A 16,566-nucleotide genomic window follows, 5' to 3' on the forward strand; every position below is an offset into this window, starting at 1 on the left:
CCTTCTAAGGAGTGGGAAGTGTTTCCCAAACATTCATCTCTTTCTCCTTTCCTCTCCAATGTCCTTGAAGACATTGTTTTCTTCAATATCTATTCCTAGCTTTCCCAAACTCCATGTTTGAATCCCTCCAATCGGGTTTCAACCCTAAAACAGCTCTTTTCAAAGTCACAAATGAAATCTCCTTCTCAACTGTCTGCAGCCTTTGACACAGTTGACTACACCATCTCCCTCCATTGCCTCTGCACTGTTGTCCAGCTGTGTGAGACTGCCTTTACTGACCTAATATCGTCTTATGTGGTTCATGTCTTAATTTATTTTATGATGCTCCTGTTATCAAGTGACATATTTATACTGCATTTAAATAGCAAGGCTGCTTCACTAATGAAACATACAGCAGATGCTTAATAATGCAATTGCCAGTAGCTCACCTGGCATCTCCAACGGCTAGTTTTAATGGATCCTGTATTTTATGCTGTGCTTTGTGAAATGGTCTCAAAAATGAGTGAAGAAAAATTGTTGCGCAGAAGAGTGTAATAACACTTCTGTTAATGTACTGGACGTACATCTTCCCTATTTCCCATTCTCTATGTTTCTTCAGTTTTACTAATCAAATCAGTATGATCTAACAGAAATTATGCAGATTTTATTCTTTTGCCTGTTTATTGCCTTAATTTTCTTTTGCTTTCCCCATATTTATGTAGATATATAAACTTTGGTTACAGATTTCATTTTACAATTCCATTGTTAATTAGCTTTTGAAAAAAAGAACTTTCAAAACGCCTGCAACCTGTTTTGAAATTTATTTCTTAACTTCTCTATAGTTCCAGAGATTGTTTGTTGCAGAGATAAATGCTGAATTTGATTTATTTTCTTTATAATGAAAGTATTGCAACTGCTTGCACAAACAAGTCCAGATAATACTTTCCATATAAAGGACATCTGTGAAGGACATAGTTATAAAACCATGCATAACTGTCATCTTTTATGTGAATAAAATGTCTGTGTTCCACACTTCCTGTCTACATTAATGAAGGAAACCACTTGCAGTGGGTGTAACAGCAATTACTTTCATGTGAGTAGTTTCCATTGTAAGACAAATGCGGACATAAGAAATTTATAATTGAGAAAGAAAAACAAGGGCAGTTGTATGACTTTAAAATGGGACTGAATTATGTTGCGTTGCCCTGGAGCAATTATCCTCTGCTCTATAATGTTGCTTCACCTGTTTTTGACTTGCCATGTGCAAAGCGATAGGTGATCAACTAGTCAATTGGAAAAATTACAACTATACTGAAATTCTGGTTATGCTGCCATCAACTATTGTCGAAAGGTTGTTTTCTAAACGTTTGCTTACTTTCTTTGCTATTACTATTTTCTCCATCTAATCACATGCAAGCAAAAGCCAATACTCAAACTTAATTTATGAGCTTTACATGTGGTGCCCTTCACAAATTTAAGTGACGAGTATAGTAACTCCAGATATTTAATGTTATTGATTAATTTTTCAAAACATTTTTCTGTTCAAGTCAACTGAAGTCCAATGGCGTAACATGGTGTGGGACATGAAAACAAAATGTACACCTAACAGAGTGCAGAAAGTTCAGTTTGTAGTCGACAAAAGAATTTCTGGGATGGATGAGTCATTTGAGTTATTAAAGTGTAATGAAGATTTACCTTCATCACCTGGAAATGCGAATAATGACCAGTGTATGGAATATGGTGAGCTATTTTTAAAAAACTTTATATTTTTTGATTAATATATGTTGATCCAGTGTTTTATAAGGTAAATTGTCAAAAGATGAAAGCCTGCCCCTACTTTGCATGTGAAACAAAGTCGCTTTTAGCTAATGTAAACTTGCTGTATTAATCTGTAATTGGTAGCTTTAAGATCTTTTGCACTGAGTTTTCTATTGTGAATTACATTAATTTATATTTCATAATTATAGGTATGATTCCAAATACAGTACTAACATTGGGCGAGATTCTCGGTGGCGGGAGGCAGCCTGTCGTTGGCTGGTGGCGGGATCTGGTCCCGCCACTGTCAATGGGATTTTCCATGCATCCACCACGCCGCTGGGAACCTCAGAACAGGGGTACACCGTCGGCTGAACTGGAGGCATTAACAGCTGGAAGATTTTGACTTTGTACTGTAATGGCAAGCTAATTGAGTTCCTCTTTTTCACTTCTATAATAATTTCCTTTACTTCCCATTCTTCAAAAACAACTAACCGATTCCACTACAATCATTAGGTTGCTGCAGTGTTCATTCTGAAAGACATACCAGTTGTGAGATTTAAGAAATGTAACTAAATGACATTGCAGAACTATAAACACTGGAAGATGACAAATATCAAATTATAGAGAGAAAGAACAGGGAAGTTTTTTTGGAGCAGATAGTTCCGTTGGAAAAGCTAGCACCAGCATAATCACCCAAATGTTGCAGTCCAGTAACATGCTGTGATTATCTGTTGCTGCTATAGCCCCAGCAGACTTAATGCTGGGAACATAATTGTAAACCGTTTTGACAGTTATGTTTTTTAATTCGTAGCATAGCGTTGTTATTTAAATATGTATTACCCAATAAACTTGAACGGTGAGGAAACCCGAGACACTACACGTATATTGTCTCCCACCCTCCCTCCTCCTCTAACCTAAAAAAAAAAAGACTGCTGTGAGCAGGTAAGCTACTTGCTTTTTTATTTTCCTTTTTTACTGAGAGAGTAAGTAGAGGTGATGGCAGCTAGGGCAGTGGAATGTTCCTCCTGCAGAATGTTCGAGGTAAGGGAGACCACCGGTGTCCTTGCTGACTTCACCTGCGGGAAGTGCAGCCATCTCCAGTTCCTCACAGACCGTGTTAGGGAACTGGAGCTGGATGAACTGAGGATCATTCGGGAAGCTGAGGGGGTGATATATAGAAGCTTCAGGGACATAGTTACGCCTGAGAACAAAGGTAGCTGGGTCACAGTTAGAGGCGGGAAGAGGAAGAAGCAGTCGGTGCAGGGATCCCCTGGTTGTTCCTCTCAGCAATAAGTATACCGCTTTGGATACTGTTGGGGTGGATTACCTAGCAGGGGTAGGCTGCAGTGACCGGGTCTCTGGCACGAGGTCTGGCTCTGGGGCTCAGAAGGGAAGGAGGGAGATTAGGAGAGCACTAGTTATTGGGGACTTAATAGTTAGACGTACAGATAGGAGATTCTGTGGGCACAGGCGAGATTCACGGATGGTTTGTTGCCTCCCGGGTGCCAGGGTCCATGACGTCTCGGATCGTGTCTTCAGGATCCTTAAGGGGAGGGTGAGCAGCCAGAAGTCGTGGTGCACATTGGTACCAACGACGTAGGTAGGAAAAGGGGTGTGGATGTAATAAATGAGTTTAGAGAGTTAGGCTGGAAGTTAAAAGCCAGGACAGACAGAGTTGTCATCTCTGGTTTGTTGCCGGTGCCACATGATAGCGAGGCTAGGAATAGGGAGAGAGTGCAGTTGAACACGTGGCTGCAGGAATGGTGTAGGGGGGGGGAGCTTCAGGTATTTGGATAACTGGAGCGCATTCTGGGGAAGGGGGAACCTGTACAAGCAGGACGGGTTGCATCTGAACCAGAAGGGCACCAATATGCTGGGAGGGAGGTTTTCTAGTACTCCTCAGGAGGGTTTAAACTAATTTGGCAGGGGAATGGGAACCGGATTTGTAGTCCAGAAACTAAGGTAGCCGATGTTTAGGACGCAAAAGCATGTAGTGAGGCAGTGGGGAAGGTAACACCGACAAAGGAGAGCACTTGCAGGCACGGAGATGGGTTGAAGTGTATACTTCAATGCAAGAAGCATCAGGAATAAGGTGGGTGAACTTACGGCATGGATCGGTACTGGGGACTACAATGTGGTGGCCATCACGGAAACCTGGATAGAAGAGGGGCAGAAATGGTTGTTGGAGGTTCCTGGTTATAGATGTTTCAATAAGATTAGGAAGGGTGGTAAAAGAGGTGGGGGGATGGCATTGTTAATTAGAGATAGTATAACAGCTGCAGAAAGGCAGTTCAAGGAGGATCTGCCTACTGAGGTAGTATGGGTTGAAGTCAGAAATAGGAAAGGAACAGTCACCTTGTTGGGAGTTTTCTATAGGCCCCCCAATAGCAGCAGAGATGTGGAGGAACAGATTGGGAAACAGATTTTGGAAAGGTGCAGAAGTCACAGGGTGGTAGTCATGGATGACTTCAACCTCCCAAATATTGAGTGGAAACTCTTTACATCAAATAGTTTGGATGGGGTGGCTTTTGTGCAGTGTGTCCAGGAAGCTTCTCTAACACAGTATGTAGATTGTCCGACCAGAGGGGACGCCATATTGGATTTGGTACTTGGTAATGAACCAGGGCAAGTGATAGATTTGTTAGTGGGGGAGCATTTTGAGATAGTGACCACAATTCTGTGACTTTCACTTTAGTAATGGAGAGGGATAGGTTTGTGCAACAGGGCAAGGTTTACAATAGGGGGAAGGGTAAATATGATACTGTCAGACAAGAACTGAAGTGCATAAGTTGGGAACAGAGGCTGCCAGGGAAGGACACATTTGAAATGTGGAACTTGTTCAAGGAACAGATACGACGTGTCCTTGATATGTATGTCCCTGTCAGGCAGGGAAGAGATGGTCTAGTGAGGGAACCATGGTTGACAAGAGAGGTTGAATGTCTTGTTAAGAGGAAGAAGGATACTTATGTAAGGCTGAGGGAACAAGGTTGAGACAGGGCGTTGGAGGGATGCAAGATAGCCAGGAGGGAACTGAAGAAAGGGATTAGGAGAGCTAAGAGAGGGCACAAAAAATCTTTGGCGGGTAGGATCAAGGAAAACCCCAAGTCCTTTTACACATATGTGAGAAATATGAGAATGACAATAGCGAGGGTGGGTCTGATCAAGAACAGTAGCGGGAGATAGTGTCTGAAGAGATAGGAGAGGTCTTGAATGAGTACTTTTCTTCAGTATTTATGAATGAGAGGGGTCATATTGTTGGAGAGGACAGTGTGAAACAGACTGGTAAGCTCGAGGAGATACTTGTTAGGAAGGAAGATGTGTTGGGCATTTTGAAAAACTTGAGGATAGACAAGTCCCCCGGGCCTGACGGGATATATCCAAGGATTCTATGGGATGCAAGAGATGAAATTGCACAGCTGTTGGCAATGATCTTTTCGTCCTCACTGTCAACAGGGGTGGTACCAGGGGATTGGAGAGTGGCGAATGTCGTGCCCCTGTTCAAAACTGGGAATTACAGGCCAGTTAGTCTTACTTCGGTGGTCGGCAAAGTAATGGAAAGGGTACTGAGGGATAGGATTTCTGAGCATCTGGAAAGACACTGCTTGATTAGGGATAGTCAGCACGGATTGTGAGGGGTACGTCTTCCCTCAAGTCTTATTGAATTCTTTGAGGAGGTGACCAACCACGTGGATGAAGGTAAAGCAGTGGATGTAGTGTATGTGGATTTTAGTAAGACATTTGATAAGGTTCCCCATGGTAGGCTTCTGCAGAAAGTAAGGAGGCATGGGATAGTGGGAAATTTGGCCAGTTTGGATTACAAACTGGCTAACCGATAGAAGTCAAAGAGTGGTGGTGGATGGCAAATATTCAGCCTGGAGCCCAGTTACCATTGGCGTACCGCAGGGATCAGTTCTGGGTCCTCTGCTGTTTGCGATTTTCATTAATGACTTTGATGAAAGGGTTGAAGGGTGGGTCAATAAATGTGCAGAAGATACGAAGATTGGTGGAGTTGTGGATAGTGAGGAGGGTTGTTGTCGGCTGCAAAGAGACATAGATAGGATGCAGAGCTGGGCGAAGTGGCAGATGGAGTTTAACTCTGGAAAGTGTGAGGTCCATTTTGGAAGGGCAAATATGAATGCGGAATACAATGTTAACGGTAGGGTTCTTGGCAATGTGGAGGAGCAGAGAGATCTTAGGGTCTATGTTCATAGATTTTTGAAAGTTGCCATTCAAGTGGATAGAGCTGTGAAGAAGGCCTATGGTGTGCTAGCGTTCATTAGCAAAGGGATTGAATTTAAGAGCCGTGAGGTGGTGATGTAGCTGTACAAAACCTTGGTAAGGCCACATTTGGAGTACTGTGCGCAGTTCTGGTCGCCTAATTTTAGGAAGGATGTGGAAGCTTTGGAAAAGGTGCAAAAGAGATTTACTAGGATGTTGCCTGGAATGGAGAGTAGGTCTTACGAGGAAAGGTTGAGGGTGCTAGGCCTTTTCTCATTAGAACGGAGAAGGATGAGGGGCGACTTGATAGAGGTTTATAAGATGATCAGGGGAATAGATAGAGTAGACAGTCAAGAGACTTTTTCCCCAGGTGGAACAAACATTACAAGGGGACAGAAATTTAAGGTGAATGTTGGAAGATCTAGGGGGGATGTCAGAGGTAGGTTCTTTACCCAGAGAGTATTGGGGACATGGAATGCACTGCCTGTGGAAGTAGTTGAGTCGGAAACATTAGGGACCTTCAAGCGGCTATTGGATAGATACATGGATTACGGTAGAATGAGGGGGTGTAGATTAATTGAAAATGAAAATCGCTTATTGTCACAAGTAGGCTTCAAATGAAGTTACTGTGAAAAGCCCCTAGTCGCCATATTACGGCGCCTGTTCGGGGAGGCTGGTATGGGAATTTGTTCTTAATCTAGGACAAAAGTTCGGCACAACATCATAGGCTTAAGGGCCTGTTGTGTGCTGTATTGTTTTATGTTCTATGTCTTGTTCAATTTCCTTAAATTGAGATTATGTGGATGTTGTTGAATTTGTAGCATAGAAACAGGAAATCTGTTCCAACAGGGTCTATGTTTCAGCAGCAAATAATCCTCCTCCCAACCTACTTCATCTCCCCTGATCAACATATTGAATTTTTCTCCTTCATGTTCTTGCCCATCTGTCCCTTAAATGCATCTATTCTATTTGTTTGGGTGCAGGTTTCTGAATTCGGATTCTGAATGTTCTGGAGCCTTTTGTTTAAAAAAGATGGATACATGTGGTGAGGATCTTTGACCTTTGAATGTATAACGTACTTATTAGACTTTGTTATCATTGCCTACTGATTGCCACATTTTGGCTAAATCATCAGTCCACTGAGGATTCCTGTGTATTATGAAGTCGCTGCCCTCTTACTGAATGCAGAATTTCAGGCATGCAGTGTAGTCATAAACCACTCAATTATTGTCCAGCCAAATGCAGAGTAATCTCCCTCAGCTCTAATCCATTAATGTTCCTCAAGAGAACCTCCTCCACTATACCAGTGTCATCTTTTCTGTTTCCAGTATTTGTGTTTTTTTTCTGAGTGAGATTACCAGTTAGGACCCATTTTCTGTTTATAGACCCTTGCCCAATAGGAACTGGATTGGTACAACTTTAAATAATTTTGATCACGCATTTCTCACAGGCTCAGGGAGAGAAATCAGAATGCCCTGGTGTTTTACTTCTTTTCAAGCTTATTCCACCCACCTCCCTCAATCATGCGTCATATGTTCCTCCTCTCAAGATTCACCAATCTCAGAAAGCTACATGTAACATGATACCACCCATTGGTTACAAATATTGTCCAATACATATGCAGCACAGGTCATTGATATTAAGAACAGCAATGATATAATGCAGTATTAGAACGTGTGCATCCTACAGGTGATCCCATTGCGAGTATTAAACAAACCAGAGAGCACCCATTTTACTTTAGTAGCATTTTGCAATATTGTTAATTTGACAGGAAAATATCCTAATATTTATTTATTTATATTTTTTTTTAAAATGTTTTTATTCCAAATTTTTCAATAGTTTTTTTTACAAAACACTAAAAAAAAGAAAATAATGCAAAGAGAATAAAGCAATATATCAACAAAAACCACTTAACCCTCTAACAGACTGAAAAAAATTTAACAATTGGAAACAAAATGGGACATCTGCCCCTAACAAATGACGCAAAAACAACCCTCCCCGGGTTGCTGCTGCTGCTGACCTCCACCTATCGTTCAGCGAGAAAGTCAAGGAACGGTTGACACAGCCCGGAGAACCCCTGCAGAGACCCTCGCAAGGCAAACTTTATCTTCTCCAGCCTGAGAAACCCCGCCATGTCACTGACCGAAACCTCCACGCTTGGGGGATTCGCGTCTCTCCACATTAACAAGAGCCTTCTCCGGGCTACCAAGGAGGCAAAGGCCAGAATGCCGGCCTCTTTTGACTCCTGCACTCCCGGATCATCCGATATCCCAAATATCGCTATCCCCCAACTCGGTTTGACCCGAGTGTCCAAGGCCTTGGACATAGCGTGAGCGAAGCCCTTCCAAAATTCCGTTAGTGCTGGGCATTCCCAGAACATATGAGCATGATTAGCTGGGCTCCCTGAACACCTCTCATACCTGTCCTCTACCCCAAAAAACTTACTCATTTTCGCCCCTGTCATATGCACCCGATGCACCACTTTAAACTGAATCAGGCTAAGCCTGGCGCAAGATGAGGAGGAATTGACCCTGCCCAGGACGTCGGCCCACAGGCCCTCATCCTGCTCCTCGCCCAGCTCCTCCTCCCACTTGCCCTTCAGCCCTTCCACCGAGATCTCCTCCGCCTCCTGCAGCTCCTGATATATTTCCGATATCTTGCCATCCCCAACCCACACGCCCGAGACCACCCTATCCTGTATCCTCCGAGCAGGCAGCCCTGGGAATTCCCACACCTGCTTTTTCACGAACGCCCAAACCTGCATGTACCTATAGGTATTCCCCGGGGTAACCCAAATTGCTCTTCCAGCGCCCTCTGACTGGCAAGGTCCCATCAATAAACAAGTCCCCCATCCTTTTGATTCCTGCCCTATGCCAGCTTAGGAACCCACCATCTATCCTACCTGGAATTAACCTATGATTGTTCCGTATCGGGGTCCAAACTGAGGCCCCTACCTCCCCCCTATGCCGTCTCCATTGCCCCCAAACCCTCAGTGTCGCCGCCACCACCGGGTTCGTCGTATACTGCGTCGGCAGAAGTGACAACGGTGCCGTCAACAGTGCCCCCAAGCTAGTGCCTATACAGGACGATGCTTCTAGACGTTTCCATGCTGCCCCCTCTCCCTCCATTACCCACTTCCGAATCATAGAAACATTCGCTGCCCAGTAATAGCTGCACAGGTTCGGCAGTGCCAACCCACCTCCCTCACGATTGCGCTCCAGAAAGTCTCTTAACCCGTGGGGTCTTATTTGCCCACACAAATCCTGTAATACTCCTATTTACCCGCTTAAGGATGGACTTGGGGATGAGAATAGGCAGGCACTGGAAGGTGAACAGGAACCTAGGGAGGACCGTCATCTTTACAGACTGCACCCTACCCGCCAGGGAGAGTGGCAGCACATCCCACCTCCTAAAGTCCTCCTCCATCTGATCCACCAGGCGCGCTAAATTGAGCTTGTGCAAAACCCCTCCAACTCTTGGCTACCTGGATACCCAAGTACCGAAAGCTCCTCTCCACCATCTTGAGCGGTAGCTCCCCCAATCTCTTTTCCTGGCTCCTCGCATGCACTACAAAAAGCTCCCTTGTCCCCACATTTAGCTTGTATCCCGAGAAGTTTCCAAAATCCCTAAGAATCTGCATAATCTCCCCCATTCCCTCCAACGGATCTGCAATGTACAAAAGCAGGTCATCTGCATACAGTGAAACGCGGTGTCCCCCCGGGACCAATCCCCTCCAGTTTCTGGATTCCCTGAACGCCATGGCCAGCAGCTCAATCGCCAAGACAAACAGCAGGGGGGGCAAAGGGCACCCCTGCCTTGTTCCACGATCTAACCTGAAATACTCTGACCACAGTCGGTTCGTCGAAACACTTGCTACCGGGGCCTGGTACAACAATTTGACCCATGCTATGAATTCCTCCCCAAACCCAAACCTGCTTAACACCTCCCACAAGTACTCCCACGCCACTCGATCAAAGGCTTTCTCCGCGTCCATTGCCGCTACCACTTCTGCGTTCCCCCCCCCCCCCCCCCTCCAAGGGCATCATGATCACATTCAGGAGCCTTCGCACATTCGTATTCAGCTGCCTTCCCTTCACAAACCCCGTCTGATCCTCATGAATCACTCCCAGGACACAATCCTCAATCCTAGTGGCCAGGATCTTGGCCAACAGTTTTGCATCAACATTAAGAAGCAAAATCGGCCTATAGGAGCCGCATTGCAACGGGTCCTTATCATGCTTGAGGATAAGCGAGATCAAAGCCTGCAACATCGTCGGGGGAAGGATTCCCTTTTCCTTAGCCTCGTTGAAGGTTCTCGGCAACAGCGGGCCCAACAGCTCCGAAAACTTCCTGTGGAACTGAACGGGGAATCCATCCAGCCCCAGGGCCTTGTCCGCCTGCACACTCCCCAACTCCTTAACTAACTCCTCCATCCCAATCGGAGCCTCCAAACCCTCTAGCCGCCCTTCCTCACCTTTGGAAACCTAAGTTGGTCCAGGAACTGTCGCATCCCCCACCTTCCGGGAGTCCTGACCTCTTAAAGACCTCGCTTATTTTAGCTGAACTCCGCACCGTGTTCCCCCTCCTATCCCTAATTCCCCCAATCTCCCTAGCCGCCTCCCTCTTCCGAAGCTGATGTGCCAACATCCGGCTTGCCTTCTCCCCATACTCATATACTGCTCCTTGTAGCTTCCTCAACTGGGCCTCAGCCTTCCCCGTGGTTAGCAAGTCAAACTCCGTCTGGAGGTTCCGGCGCTCCTTCAACAGCCCCTCCTCAGGGGATTCCGCATATCCCCTATCCACCCTCAGTATCTCCCCCACCAATCTCTCCCTCTCCATCCTCTCCCTCTTCTCCCTGTGGGCCCTGATTGAAAGTAACTCCCCCCTGACCACCGCCTTCAGCGCCTCCCAGACCACACTCACCGACACCTCCCCATTTTCATTGGTCTCCACATATCTTTGGATACACCCCCGGACCCGCCCACAGACCTCCTCGTCTGCCAGTAGTCCCACGTCCATTCGCCGCAACGGGCGCTGACCTCTCTCCTCTCCCATCTGCGGGTCCACCCAGTGTGGGGCATGGTCCGAGATCGCAATGGCCGAGTACTCCACCCCCTCCACTCTTGGGATTAGTGCCCTGTTTACCACAAAAAAGTCTATCCGCGAGTAAGCCTTGTGTACATGGGAGGAGGAGGAAAACTCCCTCGCCCTTGGCCTGGTAAATCTCCACGGATCCACTCCCCCCATCTGTTCCCTGAACCCCCTCATTACCTTAGCCGCTGGCGGTCTCTTACCTGTCCTCTATCTAGACTGATCCAGTGTCGGGTCCAGAACCGTATTGAAGTCTCTTCTTCCTCCCCCCCCCCCCCCCCCCCCCCCCCCAATTATCAAACTACTTGTCTCCAGATCCGGGATCCGACTCGACATCCGCTTCATGATCCCTGCATCATCCCAGTTTGGGGCATACACATTCACCAGCACTACACGGACCCCCTGCAGCCTACAACTTCCTTTCAACTGCAACCTCACCCCAGTTCCCGAGGGCCCCGGGCTACTGGCCTACCCATTCCTAAGAAAACGTGGGGAAAAAACCCCACCCAAACAAGCATCGCCCCCACTCCCTCACCAACATCCCACATAACATACTGCAAACTATTAATTCAAGTCCAGCTTCTCGTTTTTGCTAAAAGTCCACGCCTCATCCGGCGTATCAAAATAGTGGTGTCGGTCCTGGTATGTGACCCACAGTCTCGCCGGCTGTAACAGCCCGAACTTCACCCCTTTCCCGTGGAGGATCGCCTTAGCCCGGTTGAATCCTGCCTGCTTCTTGGCCAGCTCTGCACTCCTGATAAATACGGATCTCGGTATTCTCCCACCTGCTACTCCGCTCCTTCTTCGCTCATCGCAGGACACACTTCCTGTTGGTGAAGCGGTGAAACCTCACCACCATCGCCCTCGGCGGTTCGTTCGCCCTCGGCCTCCTGGCCAGGACTCTGTGCGCTCCATCCAGCTCCAGGGACCTCGGGAAGGCCCCCGCTCCCATCAGCGTGCTCAGCATCGTGGTCACATACGCCCCAGCATCCGACCCCTCCACGTCTTCATGGAGATCCAGAATCCGCAGGTTCTGCCTTCTCGACCTATTCTCCAGGTCCTTCAGCTTCTCCTGCCATTTTTTGTAAAGTGCCACGTGCGCTTCCACTTTAACCGCCAGGCCCAGAATCACGTCCTCGTTGTCAGAGGCCTTCTGCTGCACCTCCTTAATCGCCGTCCCCTGCATCCTCTGGGTCTCCACCAACCTTTCAATCGACACCTTCATAGGGGCCAACATCTCCGCCTTCAAGTCAGCAAAGCAGCTTTTTAAAAACTCCTGCTGCTCCCGAGACCACTGGGCCCACGCTGCCTGGTCCCCGTCTGCCGCCATCTTGTTTTTTCGTGCCCATTCTGCTCTAAAGCCACTTTTTTGACCGCTCTGCTCCTGGTCCAGTCCATACAGTGCTGGGGGACCCTCACTGCTACCTTCCCACCCCGGGAATCGTCAAAAAAATGCCGCTGAGGCTCCTTAAAAGGGCCCAAAAGTCCGTTATCGGCGGAAGCTGCCCATTGTGCAACCTACCCAGGCATAGCAGCAACCAGAAGCCACCCTAATAGTTATTTATAAGAGTGTGCAGATGGTAACACTGATTTTGGTGACTGCCTCATCCCTTATTAACATGTTCTGCACATTACATTATATGAACATGGGGACAATAAATTCATATTTGGGGGAACAGATAAACTACACAAGATCGTTTCCATTCTGTGGAAGGAAAAAAAGACCTTCTGCCTGGGTGCATGATATTCGAAATAATGATTTCATAGGATGTAATTGGATTCCATTTTATCAGTAATATCACAGGGTACAAAGAGCAAATGATCCATGAACAAGAGTAGAATAATTGAACAACATAGGTCTTCACCGTCAGTCACATTGGAGTCCTCGGGTGTCTCTGCGCAACACAACTTTTAAGAAGTCAAAGAACAAAGACAGAGTGGTTCACAAATATCAATGTTTTCTTGATCAGCAAGTCATAGTGTCATGGAGTTTTATAGCACAGAAAGAGGCCGTTTGGCCCAGCCTGTCTGTGCCGGCCGTCAAGCAACTGTTGCTATTTCAATCCCATTTTCCAGTACTTGCTCCATAGCCTTGTATGCTATGATGTCCTAAGTGCTCATCTAAATGAGGATTCCCACCTCTGCCACCTTTTCCAGGCAGTGAGTTTCAGATTCCCACCACCATCTTCTGAAGACTCTGCTGATTGCTGCTTTCAATCTCTACTATGCAACATAACTTTATGATATTCTAATGCATCAAAAAACCCAAGAAGGCACCAAGAAGTATGCAATGATAAGTAAGCAGACAAAGGCCAAGATTGAAGTCAATGGAAAAGGTGCTTGAGAATCATTTGTCGGATAAAACAGGTTACTGATTTGCTGTGAACCAATTTTGCACTCCTGTCCTGGCAATTTCACCCCACAAAGCCTGTTTTGCAAACATCCATTGGTAATAAAATAGACAGAATCTGAGCCATGATTTTACCCTCTGTTCGCAAGACAATTATGGATGACAACAGCCATCTAGTCCAGTTCACCTCAACCATCTAGAGTGGGATGTGAACATATGTATTAGGAGCAGTAGTGAACCATTTAGCTCCTCGAGTCTGCTCCACCATTTGAAACATTGCCTATAATATACCAGTGACTACAGCTCAAAAGTATTTATTTGGGTGGAAAGCTATTCCTTATAGTGTGCAATGCCCAGAGAGTAGCTTCGCTCTTGTCAGTGTGAACAATAAAGTGATTAACTGAATGGAATGAAAGAATTGACATTGGTTTCACTGTGTCTTAACTTATATCATTAGATTGTACAGTGGAATGTGTTCTTCTGTTTCTATTTGCTCCCAAAAGACTCTTTTTGTTGATACCTACACACAAGGTCATTTTACTTGCAATCAATGAAAGGAGTATTGAATTTCTGAAGTATGAATACTAGAACTTAGGATGACGTGTTAGATTAGAGGTTTGGTTAATGGAATATGTTCAAACTCGGGTTGTCTCTGAAGGTGTCAGATCAATATTTTCCATCATGAAATCATTCATTGTGTTTCATAAAGGGGGACAGAACTTATACAATGTCAATATTTTCATCTTGCTTCACTTTCCATGAACAGTTTCTGCTTTTTCTTGATCAGCAGGATACATTCTGATTGGCTTGTGCGCAGGGACAGGGTCATCTTCCTGTACGCATTGATTGTAAACAAAATGAGAACAAGCTTCTGTAGGCTGCATTTAATTCACATAATTGCTGTTAAGATTAGAATGAATTGTTGGGGAGAGTGTTTATTTGAGAGGCATTGCATTGAGTAAATTACAACAGCACCCATAATGGGCACATACTTTCACTGTATATGGAGCAGTGATTTTTAAAAATATCTGCAGTCCATGTATTTTGTAATTCTAGAACCTTAATATAGTATCCTGTAATATTCAAGGTGGATGAAAAGGATCACAAAATTTTACCTTATCTAACAAAGATTGCTAAAACTACTTCTTTCAATAGAAAACAATCTCCACTTTCATTAGAACTGTGGTTGTGAAATACTTGGATGTGTTTTTAAGACCTTCGTGATTGACCTCACCAGATTTAAAATTTGATCATCTTGATTCAGATATGTTTCAATGAATAAAAAACAATTGCATTTATATCGAGTATTTCCTTGGAAGCCTTGACTAAGTTAGATTCACAGAAGCATTCTCAAACAAAGTTTGACACTTAACTTCAAGGAAATATGAGGACAAATGGTCAGAGGTAGATTTTGAGGAGCGTGTTTCAAGGAGGATGGTTTGGTGGGGAGACTTGGAGAGCAAATTCCTGAACTTAGGGCCTAGGCAGTGAATGGCACAGCTGCCGTGGGTTGATTTAAAATTCAGGATGTGCAAAATTCAGGATCCGAATTGGAGGGATGCAGAAACTTCGAAAGTTTGTAGGGCTCAAGGAGGCTACAGAGAGGGGAAGTGACAAGGCATTGGAGGGTTTTTAAAACACGGATGAGAATATTAAAATTGAGATGTTGCCAGTGCTGTATGTTAAGACAATGTGATATTTCAAATGCTAAAATTTGAATTTGTTGCAGTTCATTTGTGAAGTTTACTATAGCACACAAACATATGAATTAGGAACGGAGTAGGCCATTCTGCCCCTCAAACCTGCTCTGCCATTCAAGATCATGGCTTATCTGATTGTAACTTCAACTCCACATTCCTTCCTATCCCCAAATATGAACATGAACTTATATTATGGAATTATGTATGGAAATCAAGATTGTGAAGAAATGGCAATCCTCTGCATACATTAACTGCAAAATATCCACTTCTTTATTGGCAAAATATTATAATGCTGTTGCTTTTAAAAGTGCTTAACATAGGATCAGAATCAGGAGCACGCCATTCAACAAACTAAGCTGCTTCAGCATTTGTTAGGCATGGCAGATGATGAAGTGATTTCATGATCAATTATTTCAGCAGGTGACCATGCTTGCAGGAGGCATGGGCAAGAGAATCGAGGTTGTAATATTGCACCCTTATTTCTGATCTGTTTTCTGTGAGCATAAGATCTTGGAATTGCGCCTGCTGTCCTGAGTGTCTTTAAGATTGTTTGAGGCATCTTTACCTGTCAGATAATGCGCTACTCTGATGTGTAACAATTGGTTCAAGTTACTTTTCCAATTTCTTAATGATGCATGTAATCTAGAAATGTAATTTATTTTGCAAATCATCTGATCATACACAAAAGAATATTTTGAGTTTCTGGATATTTCTTGTTTTCTAGATGATCTTCCAGAATTGAGAGCTGTAGAGACTGATAGATCCATATCTGCAGCCTTCCGACTTAGTAGTGGTGTGTCTCATCAAGAATGCCCAAGGTCTACTCGAACCATGTGTACATCTAGATCATCTGATAGTGCCTTGCCACCTTTCACTAGTGAATCTAGTGTCAATTGGCTGACTGAACTCGCTAATATAGCCACAAGTCCACAAAGTCCTCTCATGCAGTGCACATTTTACAACAGGTTTGTGTATATGGCGTTTCAGTCAGCGAGCAACTTTATTAGGATTGAAGAGACAAGAATATTGCTGTTGAATATAATTGCCAACACTAAATGTCAAATGTACACAATTCACACTTGTCATATGTGTAGCAAAATGTGAATGTTGTATGTAGCAATAATGTACGATGAAGTATAAATCTAGAACTAACAAGGGCTTGTAATAATCGTGGGAGCTTTTGATTATAGATAATCTTATAGAATCTAATTGGCAAAGGTAGTTTGGAGGTTGAGTTTATAGAGTGTATCCAACACATTTTGTTAGAACATTAAATTCTGGGACCAATCGGAGAATAGGATATATTAGACCTGGTAATGTGTAATAAGATGGGATTAATTAGTGGTCTCAGTAAAGAATCCTCTAAGGGTGATGATAATATGAGAGAATTTCATATTCAGTTTGAGGATGAGAAATTTGGGTCTGAAACGAGTATCTTAATCTCATAATTACAAAGGTATGAAGACAGAA

At 44.7% G+C, this 16,566-nt stretch overlaps 1 protein-coding gene across 4 annotated transcripts in view; it reads left to right on the forward strand.

Moving 5' to 3' along the window:
* Nucleotides 1-16,566, forward strand: part of hbp1 (HMG-box transcription factor 1) — a 61,631-nt gene that overhangs the window by 7,626 nt on the left and 37,439 nt on the right. For 3 of the 4 annotated variants that reach the window (XM_038811339.1, XM_038811341.1, XM_038811340.1), the window contains exons 2-3: nt 1,527-1,719; nt 15,821-16,061. In XM_038811339.1, the coding sequence (XP_038667267.1) occupies nt 1,527-1,719; nt 15,821-16,061 (434 nt within the window). Of the gene's footprint in view, nt 1-1,526; nt 1,720-6,938; nt 7,001-15,820; nt 16,062-16,566 lie in introns of all 4 variants that reach the window. The other variant, XM_038811342.1, reaches the window with a different exon arrangement.

Source organism: Scyliorhinus canicula, chromosome 11 (genome assembly GCF_902713615.1).
Source record: "Scyliorhinus canicula chromosome 11, sScyCan1.1, whole genome shotgun sequence".
NCBI classification, from domain to species: domain Eukaryota; kingdom Metazoa; phylum Chordata; class Chondrichthyes; order Carcharhiniformes; family Scyliorhinidae; genus Scyliorhinus; species Scyliorhinus canicula.